At 55.1% G+C, this 13,229-nt stretch overlaps 1 protein-coding gene across 1 annotated transcript; it reads right to left on the reverse strand.

The window, feature by feature from the left end:
- Positions 1-1,401: 1,401 nt before the first annotated feature.
- Positions 1,402-12,857, reverse strand: MMP14 (matrix metallopeptidase 14). Its single transcript, XM_014610827.3, has 10 exons — positions 12,646-12,857; positions 9,380-9,528; positions 8,300-8,422; positions 7,856-8,163; positions 6,817-6,978; positions 6,280-6,440; positions 6,000-6,138; positions 5,724-5,874; positions 5,499-5,614; positions 1,402-3,838 (listed from the first exon to the last, which is right to left on the reverse strand). The coding sequence occupies exons 1-10, from the start codon at positions 12,727-12,729 to the stop codon at positions 3,519-3,521; spliced, it is 1,713 nt and encodes a 570-aa protein (XP_014466313.2). The 5' UTR covers positions 12,730-12,857; the 3' UTR covers positions 1,402-3,518.
- Positions 12,858-13,229: the final 372 nt, after the last annotated feature.

Below are 13,229 nucleotides of genomic sequence, written 5' to 3' on the forward strand. Positions count from 1 at the left end.
TGTAAAGCAAAAGCCTCCATGTCACATCATCACCCTAAAGTATCTATTGGCTGATTTTTTTTTTTCTTTTGGGGGTCAGTATTTACTGGAAACAAAGTAGTTGCTGATGGTGTCTGCATGGTTCTGAATGTTTAAGGATCATCTGGATCCATTTAGATAGATCATTTTAATGCACATTTCCTATAAATGTAATATGTTTCCCATTGTTTGGTTAGTTATGAAAATACCTCATAATTATTTGATCATTACTAGATCATTTCTGGATAACTTGATCATTTCTGGAGCGCTCAGCTCCGTAAATAAACAGCATTTTTTTAAATGCACAATTCCTGTTTTAATACACATTTTCTGTTGTTTGGTTAATTATCAAAATGCTTCATAATAAATTGATCATTTAGAGCTATTTAAAATACCATTTTTATACACATTTCTTATTTTTAATATGCATTTCCTGTCTTTTGGTTAATTATGAGCAAACAACATCAAAACCCACCTGGGTTTTTTTGGGGTGTTTAAAAAAATAAAAATAACCTCCATATTTTATACACATTCCCCCTGGTTCAGACTAGCAGTGAAATGTCTGGAATAATTCAGGAACAAAACTATACTCTCCCAAGCAATCATTATGCTATTTCCCCTCAGTGCACGTGAATACCAAATCAAATCCTTTAATACATAGAGCCTCTTGAGTTATTTTACCTTATAATGGAACTTTAATAATACAGCACAACATCCCAAATAAAACCCAGTGAAATGATTGATGGACAATGAAAACTGTTCTGATTTGGGGTATATTTGACCCTTATATTCAGCAATCAAATCTAGCAAAGCAGAGGCACCGAAAGGCCAGATCTCTGTCATTTGTGGGTGGAAGGGGGACACATGCTTTTTTTTTTAATGGCAGAAAAATGGGCAAATTCGCCACTACTGTATTTATTCATGTATCATCTTCCTCTTATTCCTGAAAATTAGACATCGGAAGCTGGGGGACATGTCTCAAACGAGGTAACCCATTCTGTCCCATTTGGTTAAAAATAGTTTCAGACGGTTTTCCCAAATCAATGTGCATGTCATGATGCGGGGGAGAGAGACGGTATCTATGGTAGTTGCATTTTGTTCTACAGCCAAAAAAACTAGTTTATTTTCTCTTCACCTAAAGAAAAAGCCCAAACAATTTCAAAGCATTTTTCATATCCTTCTTTTCTTTTTTTTAGCCAAAATGAGTTGACCTGAATGGTTGACTACCCCAAAACATATATTCAACCCTGACTTTTTCCCCTCCATGATACTCCCATTATTGCTCCAGCAAGTTCAACAGCCAGATGAATTTCCCTTGGGAACTCACATTCTCTCTCTTAAAACTGGGTTTTTAAATAAAATAATTAAATGTAGTAATAGTGGTGGTGGTGATGATGATAATAGGTGTTTATTAATAAAAAGAGCAAGGTATTCACGAGATTTTCCTATAAATGCTTCTTTAACGGCAACTGTACTTACAGGGGACGAAATCTTCTAATATTCCCCATTCCCTGAGACACCAAAGGAAAAGCCAGTATTCCTCTGTCGCTGTCTCATCTCCCATTCATAAATAGCAATGAAAAGCTCCCACGAGAGAAGGGGCAGGCCAACAGTGGGGAAGAAAGACGCAGGGGTCATGGGGTTCGATGGTCCCGGAAACGGGTGTGTGTTTTCCTTTTTATTCTCGATAGCAAAATAATTATCAAATAATAACAATAAATCGGGGTGAGGGAGCGGGAGAAAATTACTGAACGGAACAAATTCACTCCCTCCCCCACCCCCACCCCCAATAATAATAATAATAATAAAAAAACAGGTCATTTTTGGAAGCTCGTTCAGCGCCGGACACTGTGACACCAGAAATGGAGGGAAATAGCTACCCCGAGCCCGGCCCGCAGGAAGTGAGGTAACTTACCCCCTCGCCCCAATCCCACCCCCACCCCATTAACGTGCCAACGTTAATTGCCTTTTTTTTTATTCTATAGAATAATTAAGGATTCTTTTTCTTAAAAAAAAATTATACGTTAAAAACTCCCCCAAATATACCCCCCCTCCAAATAAAAAAGACTATAAGAAACCCCAGGGGGAGAAAGGAGCAGGGGAGGGGACAAAAGGGATTAGGCGGGAATCTCCCGAAATACAGCCCTGCCTCCCTCTTCCCCCACCAAATGGAGCCGTCCCCGTCCCACTACTCCCCTCTCCCAGTTCACCGCCACCCCTCACCACACAGTGAGCCTCAAGGGTGGGGGCACTGACTGGTAGGGGTGCTTTTAGATGGGACCAAATGAGGCCGCCACCCCCTTTCCCCACTGTCTTGCACTGTTGCTCCGCCCCCTAGGTACCCATGCCTCTTTCCCATCAGCCCATTCTCCTGCCTCACCTGCATGGCCACGCCCAGTGGAATGCCCTTTGCCCCTTCTCCAAGGTGAGCCCTCTCCCCCTGGAAGACAAAGACCCTTCACCTCTATTTGCATGGCCCCGCCCACTGGAATGCATTTCCCCCGCCCCTTCCTCTCCGGCATAGCGCTCCCCCAGTGTAAGGCAAAGCCCCTTCCGGCTCATCTGCATGGCCCCGCCCATTAGAATGCAAGCACTCCTTTATCTACATAGCCCCGCCCACTTGGAATGTATACACTCATCGTCTACAAAGCCCCACCCACTGGAATACAGAGACCCTTCCCCTTTCATCTGCATAGCCTCGCCCTTAGAGGAGGCCCCACCCATTCTCCCAAAGTCACACCCTTTTCTTTTGATGGCTCCACCCTCTTTCCCCATGGCTTCCCTGTGGATTGCAAGGGCCCTGCCTGGCTGGCAGTCACCCTTTCACCAACAGCCAATCAGGGGCCTCCGTTCCACAGATGGCCCCACCCCACTGGAGCAAAGGGACAAGTCAAGCAAGCTGATTGGTTGGAGCAGGAAGACAGGAGAGGGTCAGATGACCAAGGTTGGGGGTGGGAGGACCCAACATGGTTTTGAACCCCTGACCCAGCCGGGGGCGTGTCACATCGGAGCCTCCCTTTGGCACCTTTGCCAAGGTCATGAAGCCACCAGGGGACCTGAACTTTGACCTTTCCCAGCGAGGTCAAAGTGGAGCTAGGCCCTGGGGGAGGGATGTGGGGTCAAGGCGCGCGCAGCGCGTCTCCCATGGGGAGCAAGGCAGAGAGAAGCCCCTCCCTCCCCGAAGCCCTGGCCAATGGGGGAGGTGGGACCATGGTAAGCTCCGCCCCTCACACCTCCTCCACCTGGGGGAGCTCTAGGGACAGCAGACTGGGGTAAAGTCTCACCCCCTCAAGCCTTGGCCAGCAGGGAGGGGGAGGAGCTTGGGGGGGGCTAGCCCAAGCCCCACCCTCACATAGGATAGAAGGTAGAGAATAGGGGAAAGGGGCGGAGCAGCAGGGAGAGTGGGTGGAGCCATGGGGAGAAGAGGGAGTGGCCAGGGGGAAGCCCTGCCCCCTCCCTCCATGTCCTGCAGGGGGTGGGGCCACTGGGAGCCCCGCCCCTCAGACCTTGTCCAGCAGGGAGCGCTGGCAGTAGAGCAAGCGCTTGGGTGTGCCATGGCGCTTGAAGAAGAGGACGGCCACCCCCACAGCCAGGACACAGACCAGCAGCAGCACGGGCAGGGCCACAGCTGTGGCCCCCACAGCCCCGCCGCCCGCCTCATCCACCTCGATGACGATGACCTCGGTCTCTTCATCAGGCCTGTCACCCCCAGGGCAGCCCATCCAGTCCCGCAGCACCGACTTGGGGTAGCCTGGCTCCACCTTCAGCTTCTGGTTGTTGAACTTCCAGTAGCGGTTGCCCTTATAGAAGTAGGTGTAGGCTGTTGATGAGCGAAGCAGGAAGACCCGGAGAGACAGGGAGAGGGACAGACAGACCAAGGAGACACCCAAGCAAAAGGACAAGACATTAGGATGCATCGAAACCCACCTCATTTGGCTTCCCCCACCACAAAGCCCCACTGCTTCCCACAGAGTTGACTGTCTTGGCCAATAGGTGCCTAACAAGTTGCTTTGGCCAACTTCAGACTTTTTTTTGCATCTAGACTTGAGTAATTTCAGCCCCGGCTCCCCAGAGACCCAGGCTGTGAAGAAGTAGACCTGGCAGAGGTCTCTCAGTTCTTATGGGGAAAAAATGAAGACTAAAGCCAAGGGAGGGATGGCTGTGGAGGTGAAAGACTGAACAAGAAAGCTGGGGAGAAAGGCTGTGGGTCAGAGAGAGGGAGAGCTCTTGACCTTGCTGTATTGAGCATCTGTAGCCTGGAGAGGAAGGACCAGATTTCACCATCAAAATTGACAGAAGAAGACCAAGGCAGCAGGAAGTGGCCAGCAGTGAGGAAGGAAGTCAGCAAAGCAGAAGGTTGGGTTTAGCCAACATGAGCTCAAGCATTTGAGCATGAAAGAAAGCAAAGAAACCACAGCCTGGGCTGATGAGACAGGAAGTCGTGGCTCAGGAGAAGACTTGGCCTTTGGCCATTGGGGGGCCAACTATGGAACACTATGGCCATGGGGGGCTCATATGACCCTGAGATAGACTTTGAAGGGGGCAGTAGGAAACATTGGCAGTGAATTTGGTAATGGGGAGGCCATCTAGCACCTGTCCCCAGTTGGAGGGTGCTTAGAAAACAGCAATGGGATTGGCTGAAGGACTGGAGAGCCGGAAAGCAAGAACAAATCCCACAGCTCCATCTCTTCAGCCAATTGGAGAGAGGGGGCCAGCTTGATCCTTGGACAATGGGAGGGAGGAATTGTGGCTCCCTGTGGGTAGCCAAGCCCCAGCTCGGACCTCCTGGTATGGCCAATGGCTTAACTCGACCCTGGGCTGAATGCCTTGGACTCTGCCTGATCCCTGGTATTGTGACCCCTGCAGCTCTGCCATTTGACCCCTGGCCTCTCATGCCTGGGTCAGCCTGCAACACCCAGCTCTTCAGCCTAGATGGTGACAGTTGAGTATCATCTCCCCAGTGGGATATCAAGGCCCACCAAGGCCTAATGAAACAGGTTCTCCAGACCCCTCCATTAACTTCAAACAAAGGCCAGGCCTGTGGCTTACCCAGAGATCCACCCAGACTAAACAGGAGGCAAGCCCAGGGTCTGATCCACATGGGGTCTGATCCACCCAAGCAAGATGAATTCTACCCCCATGTCATACCCTGAGAAGCCCAACAAGGGACGACTGGGGTCAAGCTGAAGGACATTGGCCCTCCAAGTGGATCATGATGTGGGAACGAGGAATGAGGCAGACTCAAAGGCCACTGCCATGTCTATCCCAATGGTTGGGTCCCTCAGCTACGACCCCAAGGCCACGACTTCCCCTATAGAGCGCTGGCACCTGCCATCTTGGCCCCTAGACACTTGGGGGCAACCAGGATCCCGCAGAACTCAGTGGAGCCCCGTGTAGACTGTCCAAGGTGCCAAGAGACAGGAGCCTTGGCACCTCACTGGCCCCACCCCATGTACCTGCCCCCCTCCCCTGCCACTTACCCTCATCGCTGCCCATGAAAGCTGCACGGGGGGCCTCAGGGATGCCCTCCCAGACATTGATGTTCTTGGGGTAGTCCGAATCCACTGACTGGCTCTCCTCGGTAAAGCGGTAATACCTGGGGACCAGGAGCAATGGTGAGGAAGTCTTGAAGCTTAGGGCCCCGTGGCTCGGCAGGGGTCGTCCCCGCTCCCCCCAGATGTCCACAAAGTGGTGCCAGGACTCACTTGTTGCCCCGGAAGAAGTAGGTTTTCCCGCTGGGCATCCAGAACAGGGCAGCGTCAATACGGTCCTTGGGCAGCCCCCGGCCCAGCTCCTTGAGGTGCTTGGGGTAGCCGGGCTCCAGGATGGCCTCGTCAAACACCCAGTGCTTGTCGCCTGCAAGGGAGAGGGCACCAGTTTCCCTCATGCCCAACCCACAGCTCCCTGCCACTCCCAGCCCTGCCACTGCCCCTCAACTCCTGACCCACAGCCCCCTGCCCCGCCAGCTCAGGGCCAGTTACCTTTAAAGAAGACAAATTTCCCATCTTTTCTCTCGTAGGCCGTGTTGATAGTCGCTGGGAGACCAACCCAGAACTGCCCGATTGGGAGAGGGTACCCATCCATCACCCTGTTATTTCGGACTCGCCAGAACCAGCGCTCCTGTGGCCATGGAAACGCATGCAGCTGTCGGTACCCCTCACTCCCAACCTGCAACCCCCTGCACCCCTAGCCCTGTTGGTGCCCCTCACTCCTGACCTAAGGCACCCCCTGCCCCCGCTCTCGCAGCTGCCCAGGCCCCACCTTGAAAACAAACATCTCCCCACGGAGCACAGCAATGGTGTCGAAGTTCCCATCACAGATCTTGGGGCCGTAGGGTGGGTTGTGGGGCCGGTCGGGTACACGGGGCCGAACTGTAGTGCGAGGCCCAGGAGGTGCCTTGCTGGGGCCCCTGGACTCATCCCCTAAGAGAAGGAGCAGAAGGGGTTAAGCTCAATGGTGAGGGAGGGGTCCCAGGGTGGAGGATTCTGGGACAGGCAGGTGCTGGGGGTAGGATGTAAGGGCAGGTGGGACACAACTGGGGGTAGGGACGCGATGGCTGGTTGGTGCTAACAGCTGCTGAGTTCATTGTCCAGGCTGGGAGATGGGTGGGAATTGGTCAGAGATCATCCTGGGATTGGGTAGTGTCAAAGGGAGGGGTTGTGTTGGGGCTGGGTTAGGTCAGGGGTTAGAAATTGGTTAGGTGTTAGGAGTCATTATGGGATTGGGTAGGGTCAAGGCAAGGGGCTGTGGTAGGGCTGCGGCAGGTCAGGAGTCAGAGATCTGGGGTCGTGGTCACACCATAGAGCTGCTGGATGCCCATGCGGTCATCATCAGGCAAGACGAAGTTCTCAGTGTCCATCCACTGGTAGAAGGGCGCCATAATGGCTGATGGGTCATTGGAGTGCTCCAGTCCCAGCGCATGGCCCAGCTCATGCACAGCCACCAGAAAGATGTCATTCCCTGCAGGAAGCAGCGCATTAGAGACATGGCTAGGGATGCAGGACCTTCCACGACCGCTTGAGGACAGGGAGCCCACTGTATTTGCCCTGAACAAGGACCTCTCCACTTCCGCCAGGAATGGGGAACCCACCGCATGTGCTGGGAACAGGGAATCCCCCACATTCACCCCATAGAGAGAACCCACCACATCCACCTAGGAACAGGGAACCTGCCACAACTGCCATGTACAGAGAATCCATCATGCCTGCTTGAGAATGGGAGACCCACTGCGTTTCCTAGGTACGGGGAACCTCTCAACATCCACTTGGAAATGGGAAACCCACCAGGTCTGCCTGGAATGGGGCCCTCTCCACAGCCACCCAGTACAGAGAAACCATTACAGCCACCTGGGAATGAGGAGCGATAAACCCACCAGGTCCCCTGGGGATGAGAAACCCCTCTCCCCCATGTTCTCCAGGAACAGGTAACCTGTTATGTTCACTTGGGGAACAAGGAACTCTCCTTTGTTGGCCAGGGACGGGAACCCCACCACATCTGCTGGGAATGGAGAGTCCACCATGTCCTCCAAGGACAGAGAGCCCATGACATCAATTGGGAATAGGGACAGGGACCCCCCACATCCACCAGCAACGGGCACATCGCTATGTCCACCCAAGAACAGGTTCATTGTGACACTGGCCAGAACATGTCTCCCTGGGCCTATGCAGATACGTCAGTGGGAGTCAGGCTGCAGGGAAGTGGTAATGGCACAGGGGGGAGTTCGGGGAGTTCCATGAGAAGTGGAAAGCAGAAGCGTGCCCGTGACGTTGAGTCAGGCAGGACTGGAGGGGAAGGGATAAGGGGGGTTGCCTGCGTCTTCCTTTCCTGCCATGCTTACCATTGAGGTCGTCATTGCGGGCAGTCCAGGGCTCAGCCAGGTCGAAGTGGGTATCACCACCAATGTGGGGCCCAGGGAAGTAGGCATGAGCCAGAAAGCCACCCTCGCCATCGAAGGGGGTGCTGTCGCCGTGGAAACCCTCGGCGAAGAAGATCATGATGTCGGCCTGGGGCTCGCGGCCCTCACGCACGTAGGCGTAGGGCACCTCCCGGAAGACCAGCGGCGTGGCCTTCTGCCACACCCGGAAGGCCCGGCGGATGGCCTCGAATGTCGCGTGCTCCCCCACCTTGGGCGTGTAGTTCTGGATGCTGTGGGGCAGGAGGTGTCAGCCATGTCCTGCCCCACGGTCACCCAACAGTGCCAGGTGGAGAGGGGGGTCCTGTGGGGGTCATGGCCCTCCCCTTTCTCCATCCAATCCCCAGTGACATGGACCAGGCCCCTCACCAGAAAGTGATGTCGTTGTGCTGCCATTTCAGGCCCTGGATGGCATAGCGCCGGCGCCGCACGTTGGCCTTGATCTCGGCCCCAAACTTATCAGGGACACCACAGCGTGGTCTCTTCATGGCCCTGGTGAAGGTGGGGGAACATTAGCAGGGTGGGGAGGGGCAATTCTGGCATCCCCCTGCCCCCTGCACCTCAGCCAAGATCAGGGCCTCCTGTTGCGTTGGGCTGGGAAGAAAACCCAGGTGTCTGGCCGCTGAGCCCTGTTCCATGATGGGTTCCCAGGAGCGGGGGCATCCCCCTGAACCCCACCCCCACGGGCCACAAATGGGTCCAGAACATATCTAGAACCCAATGCCCACTGTACCCCAGCAGTTCTAGAACCCACTCCCTGCTGACCCCAAATGGGTCTGGAGCCTGATGTCCATTGAACATGTTGAGTCTAGGACCCAGTGCCCCTTGGAATGAATAAATTGAGAGCCCCAAGTTCAAAGGACCCTGCTGGGTCTAGAACCCAGCCCCCTTTGGCCCTAATGGCTCTAGAAACCCAATAAAAGTGGGCTCTGATGACTTCAGAGCCCAACCCCTGCTGCACCTCCAATGGGTCTAGACCCCAACACCATTAGGCCCCAGGATGTCGTCTGTGCATTGCTCCCACCATGGGTCTAGAACCCAACTCCCTTTGCCCCACCCTGAGTGGGTCCTGCAAGGGAGAGGGCACCAGTTTCCCTCATGCCTAACCCACAGCTCCCTGCCACTGATCCTGATCCTGATGCCCATTACCCCTTGACAGGTCTAGAACCAAAACAGGAACAGACCCCCATGGGCTCTAGATCCAATGGGCCCTTCATGGCTCCAGAACAAGCACAGCTGGAACCCAGTAGTTCCAGACCTGAGTCCCAATGGGCCCCAAATGGTTTAGGACCCAACCGGACTGCAACTGGTCTAGAACCCAACCTAGCTGGGCTGCAACCAATCTGGAGCCCGACACTCCTGGGCTACAACACAACCGCTTCTTGCCCCTCGTGTCTCCAGAATGCCCATCCCCCCCAGATCTTAGCCCCATGGCCCATGAGGACTCACTTGACAGTCTCGAGGTCAGCGGTGCCTGTGACCTGGAGGCCATAGAAGCGCTGCATGGCAGCAATGGCAGCCGAGAGGGACTGGGGCGAGCGCTGCGTGTGGGTGCGGAGGTCACCAGGCGGCAGGTACCCGTACTGCTGGAGCCAGGCCTGGCAGGGCCAAGACAGGGGCTGGGACTGCAGGCGGACAACACCCGCCCCAAAGTCCCGTTCCACCCCCCCACCACCACTTCCCACAGGCTCCTGCCCCCTCCTCCTGGGCCCTCCACTCCCGACACCCCCACACCAGAATCTCCCCCCCACTGTCAGCCCTGCCTTTACCCCCCCCCCCCAGGGGTGCTGGGAGCTGCGGGTTGAGAGTGAGGGGCCAGAGCACAGCCGGGGTGGGGGGGAAGGGGGTTGCAATTTGGGAGTGAGGGGTACTGGCAGGGCTGGGGGGGGGAGCCTGGCACCTCTTCTGCATGGCACCAACCCCCCATCTTTGCTTCCTCCCTCCTGTTTTCCCTCCATCCCTCACTCCCACCCATTCTAAATTTGGCCCTGGACGCCCCCAGCTCTTCCGCCAAGGGGTCACACACCTTGAAATAGCCCCTGACCTCATCCCCTTCCAGCTGAAATTATCCCCTTCCGAGGGAACCGCTCGCCCACGCACCCAGATGCACCCCCCCACCCCTTCCTGCTGCCTCATTCCCTCCTTCCACCCTCCACAAAGAAAAAAATCGGTCTCTGCATTTGTTTATCCCAGGGCTGTCTCATTCTGTCTCTACAGCCGTTCGCTCTGGGCTGATCCCGTTCCCGCTCTGCATTCATTTATCCCAGGGCTGTGTGTTCTGCCTCTCTCTGCATTCATCTGCTCCAGGCCTGTCCTGTTTCCTCTTTCTAAATTCATTTAGGCCAAGGCTGTCTCACTCTGTCTCTCTCTGCATTGTTCGCTCCAGGCCAGCTTATCCCTCTGCATGAGTTTATCCCGGGCCTGTCTCATTCCGTCTCTCTGCTCATTTGCTTACCCTGGGCCTGTGCCATTCTGTTTCTCTCTGCAAGTTTTGTTCTGTCTGTCTCTGCATTCATTTATCCCAGGCCTGTCCGGTTCCCTCTATCTGTGTACTCATTTATCCTGGGCCTGCCTCCCGCTGTGTCTCTCTGCTCCATTGTTTATCCCTCAGCTGCTTTATTCTGCCTGTCTCTGCATTCGTTCACTCCAGGGCCTGTCTCGCTCTGTCTCTCCGCACATTCCTTCGCTCAGGGGGCCGTCTCGTTCTGTCTGTCTCTGCATTCCTTTATTCCCCATGCTGTCTCATTCATTTTTCCCCACAGGAAACGGGAGGGGAACCTTCCCGTGCCAGCCTGGCCCTGTGCTGCTTGCTTCCTTCTCTCCTCACTCCCTCATTCTTTCCTTCCTGCAAAGTAGGGGGTCAGGTCACACAGGATGAAACCATGCTCCCCCCACCCTTCTCCCTACACTCATCTGTCCCTTCTGCTTTGTTTTTTCTTTCCAAGAGGGGCCTTCCCTGGCCTCGTCCCCCCTGGGGCTGGACCAGTGCCCAGGGAAGAGAGGGAAGGAGAAAGTTTGGTGGGGGGACAAGGGTGTTGGCAAGAGGAAGGAGAAAAACAACCAGGGATTTGTAATTGTCTTTCCAGGAAGGATTGGGAAACCGGAGGGCGGGGGGAGGAGGAACGGATGGACTGAAAGTATATGGATGGAGGGAGAGAGAAGGGGAGGGGTGGTGGGTCTAGCTGAATAGAGGAGCTGTCTGGAAAAGAAAGAAAGAAAGAAAGTTGCAGGAGGGAAGAATAGATAGATAGACAGACTGTGGGTATGGATGAGGAAGGAAAGGAAGAAGGAAGAGACAGGCGGGCGAGATATACAAGGGCAGCCAGCTACCAGGACAGACAAATGGACAGATAGAGAAAGAATCTGGTTGGATGAATATAGAAAGCTGGAAAGGACGAATGAAAGCAAGCAGCCAGCCAGCGCCTTGAGTCCCTGCCAAGTTTCCCCAGTGGCTCCTGCCCAGCTCCAGATGTGGGTCCCGCTCTGGGCCAGGGGTGGCATGGACCCAGCCTGGGGGATGGAGGAAAGGGGAAAATCCAGAGCTAAACGAGTGTCCAGGGGCGGGGGGAACCCTCTGAGAGGACAGGGGGGAGCAGGAAGGAAGGAAGGGAATGAGGGAGGGGTGAAAGTTGGCTGCGGGGTGAGCCAGTCAGGAAGGGAGCCCAAAGAAGGAGGGATAGGGGAAATCTAGGAAATGGAGGAGTGCAGCCCTGAACACCCCCCTCACCCGCCCTCGGAGAGAGGACTAAAGGCGGCTGCAGGGAAGAGATGGAAGTGGGGTGTGAGTGCGAGAACAGAAGAGAAAAGAAAGACTGGTGAGAAGGGAACTGGAAGAGAGCAGAGGAGCAAGGGAAGGTGCCGGGTCTGGCAGAAGGACAAGTGGGGGGAGGGCAGCCAGGCCAGTTCCAAAAGAAAGGAGAGTGGGAAAAACCAGACAGAGGACTGGAAGCCAGGAATGAGGGGAATGGGAAAGGCTGGAGAACAGAGGATGGGGGCTGCTAGAGCAAGAGGACACGTCCCCGGGGGGAAGCAAGAAGCAAGAAAATGGGAGGGGAAGAACTGGAGACAGGACGGGAAGAAACAAAGGAACGTGAAAGTTTGGCAAGCGAATGAGTGTGGGAGGCAGGCTGGCACCGTGACCTGCCCCTGGCCATGAAAGAAAGGATCGTGGAAAATCCCAGATGGAGTGATGAAAGGAAAAACGAGGGATCTGGGCACAGGAGGGCTGGGGGGAGGCAGCGGGGTGGGGGGGGAGTGAGGGAGGGAGCGTGGAAGTTTGCCAACCGGAGGAGTGCCAAGGACAAGGGTTGGGGTTCATCCTGGAAGAAAGGATGGTGGGAGAAAGCACAAGGCAGGGACAGAAGGGGAAGAAAGGGTCGAGTCAGGGCCGGGAGCAAAGGAATGCGAAAGTTTGGCAGGGGGACAAGTGTGGGAGGGAAGTTAGCCACCAGCAAGGCAAGAAAAGATGAGGAAAGAAACCACCGTGAAGGGATAGAAGAGGGGGATGGGAAGGAAGGGGAAAAGTGTGGAGACAGACAAGCGCCGCGGGAGGAGGTAGCAGGGGGGCAGGGGAGGAAGAAGGGATAGCAGCAGAGTGGCCTGCGGAGGTGTGAAGTTGGGCCGACTCTGGCAAACATTGGCCAACAACCCAACCCAAGAGTTGGCCAACAACCCAACCCAACAGTTGGCCAACGGTGAAGGGGCCCAAGACTCACCTCGGGGCTGAAGCCGGGGTCTCCCACTCCCAGTTGGAGCAGGGAGCCCAGCACCAGGCCAGCCGAGAGCAGAGAGGGGCCCATGCCTGCCTCTGTGTGTCCGTTCGTCTGTCCCCAGCGCAAGGGACTCCGAGGCGGCTGGGAGCGAGAGGGGAAAATAACTCTGAGCAGGGCCAGCTGGCGGGGCCTGGAGCCACCTACCAGGGAGGGAGGGAGGGAGGAGAGGGCGGGCAGAGGGGTGGGAGGGAGGAAGGAGCCGTCTGGGAAGTAAGACAGGGAGTGGAGAGAGAGAGGGAGGAAAGACAGGAAGAGGGTTTGCAGAAGGGCAGACAGGGGAGGGGGGAGCGCAGGGAGACAGACAAACCCACAGGCTGGAGGGCTTCACACTTTATTAGCAGCATGTTAAGAGCCAAAGGGGCTCCATGGGTGGGAGGGGAGCGCCAGTCTGGCAGGAGGGGAAAGAGAGAGCCGTGATGGATAGAGAGCTTGTTCATCTTTATTAGAGAAAAGAGTGAAAAAGAGAGGAGATGGGCGGAGAGAGAAAGGAGGATAGTTGAGAGGGTGGATGGAGTCTATGGGGATGG

The sequence above is a fragment of the Alligator mississippiensis genome, chromosome 7 (assembly GCF_030867095.1).
Source record: "Alligator mississippiensis isolate rAllMis1 chromosome 7, rAllMis1, whole genome shotgun sequence".
Taxonomy (NCBI): Eukaryota; Metazoa; Chordata; order Crocodylia; family Alligatoridae; genus Alligator; species Alligator mississippiensis.

Coding starts and splice junctions, on each gene's coding strand:
- MMP14 (XM_014610827.3), bottom strand. CDS start 12,729: ATGGGCCCCTCTCTGCTCTCGGCTGGCCTGGTGCTGGGCTCCCTGCTC. Junction 6,139..6,279: donor GGGAGATGTTTGTTTTCAAG/GTGGGGCCTGGG, acceptor CCATGGCCACAG/GAGCGCTGGTTCTGGCGAGT. Junction 5,615..5,723: donor TACTTCTTCCGGGGCAACAA/GTGAGTCCTGGC, acceptor CCTGGTCCCCAG/GTATTACCGCTTTACCGAGG.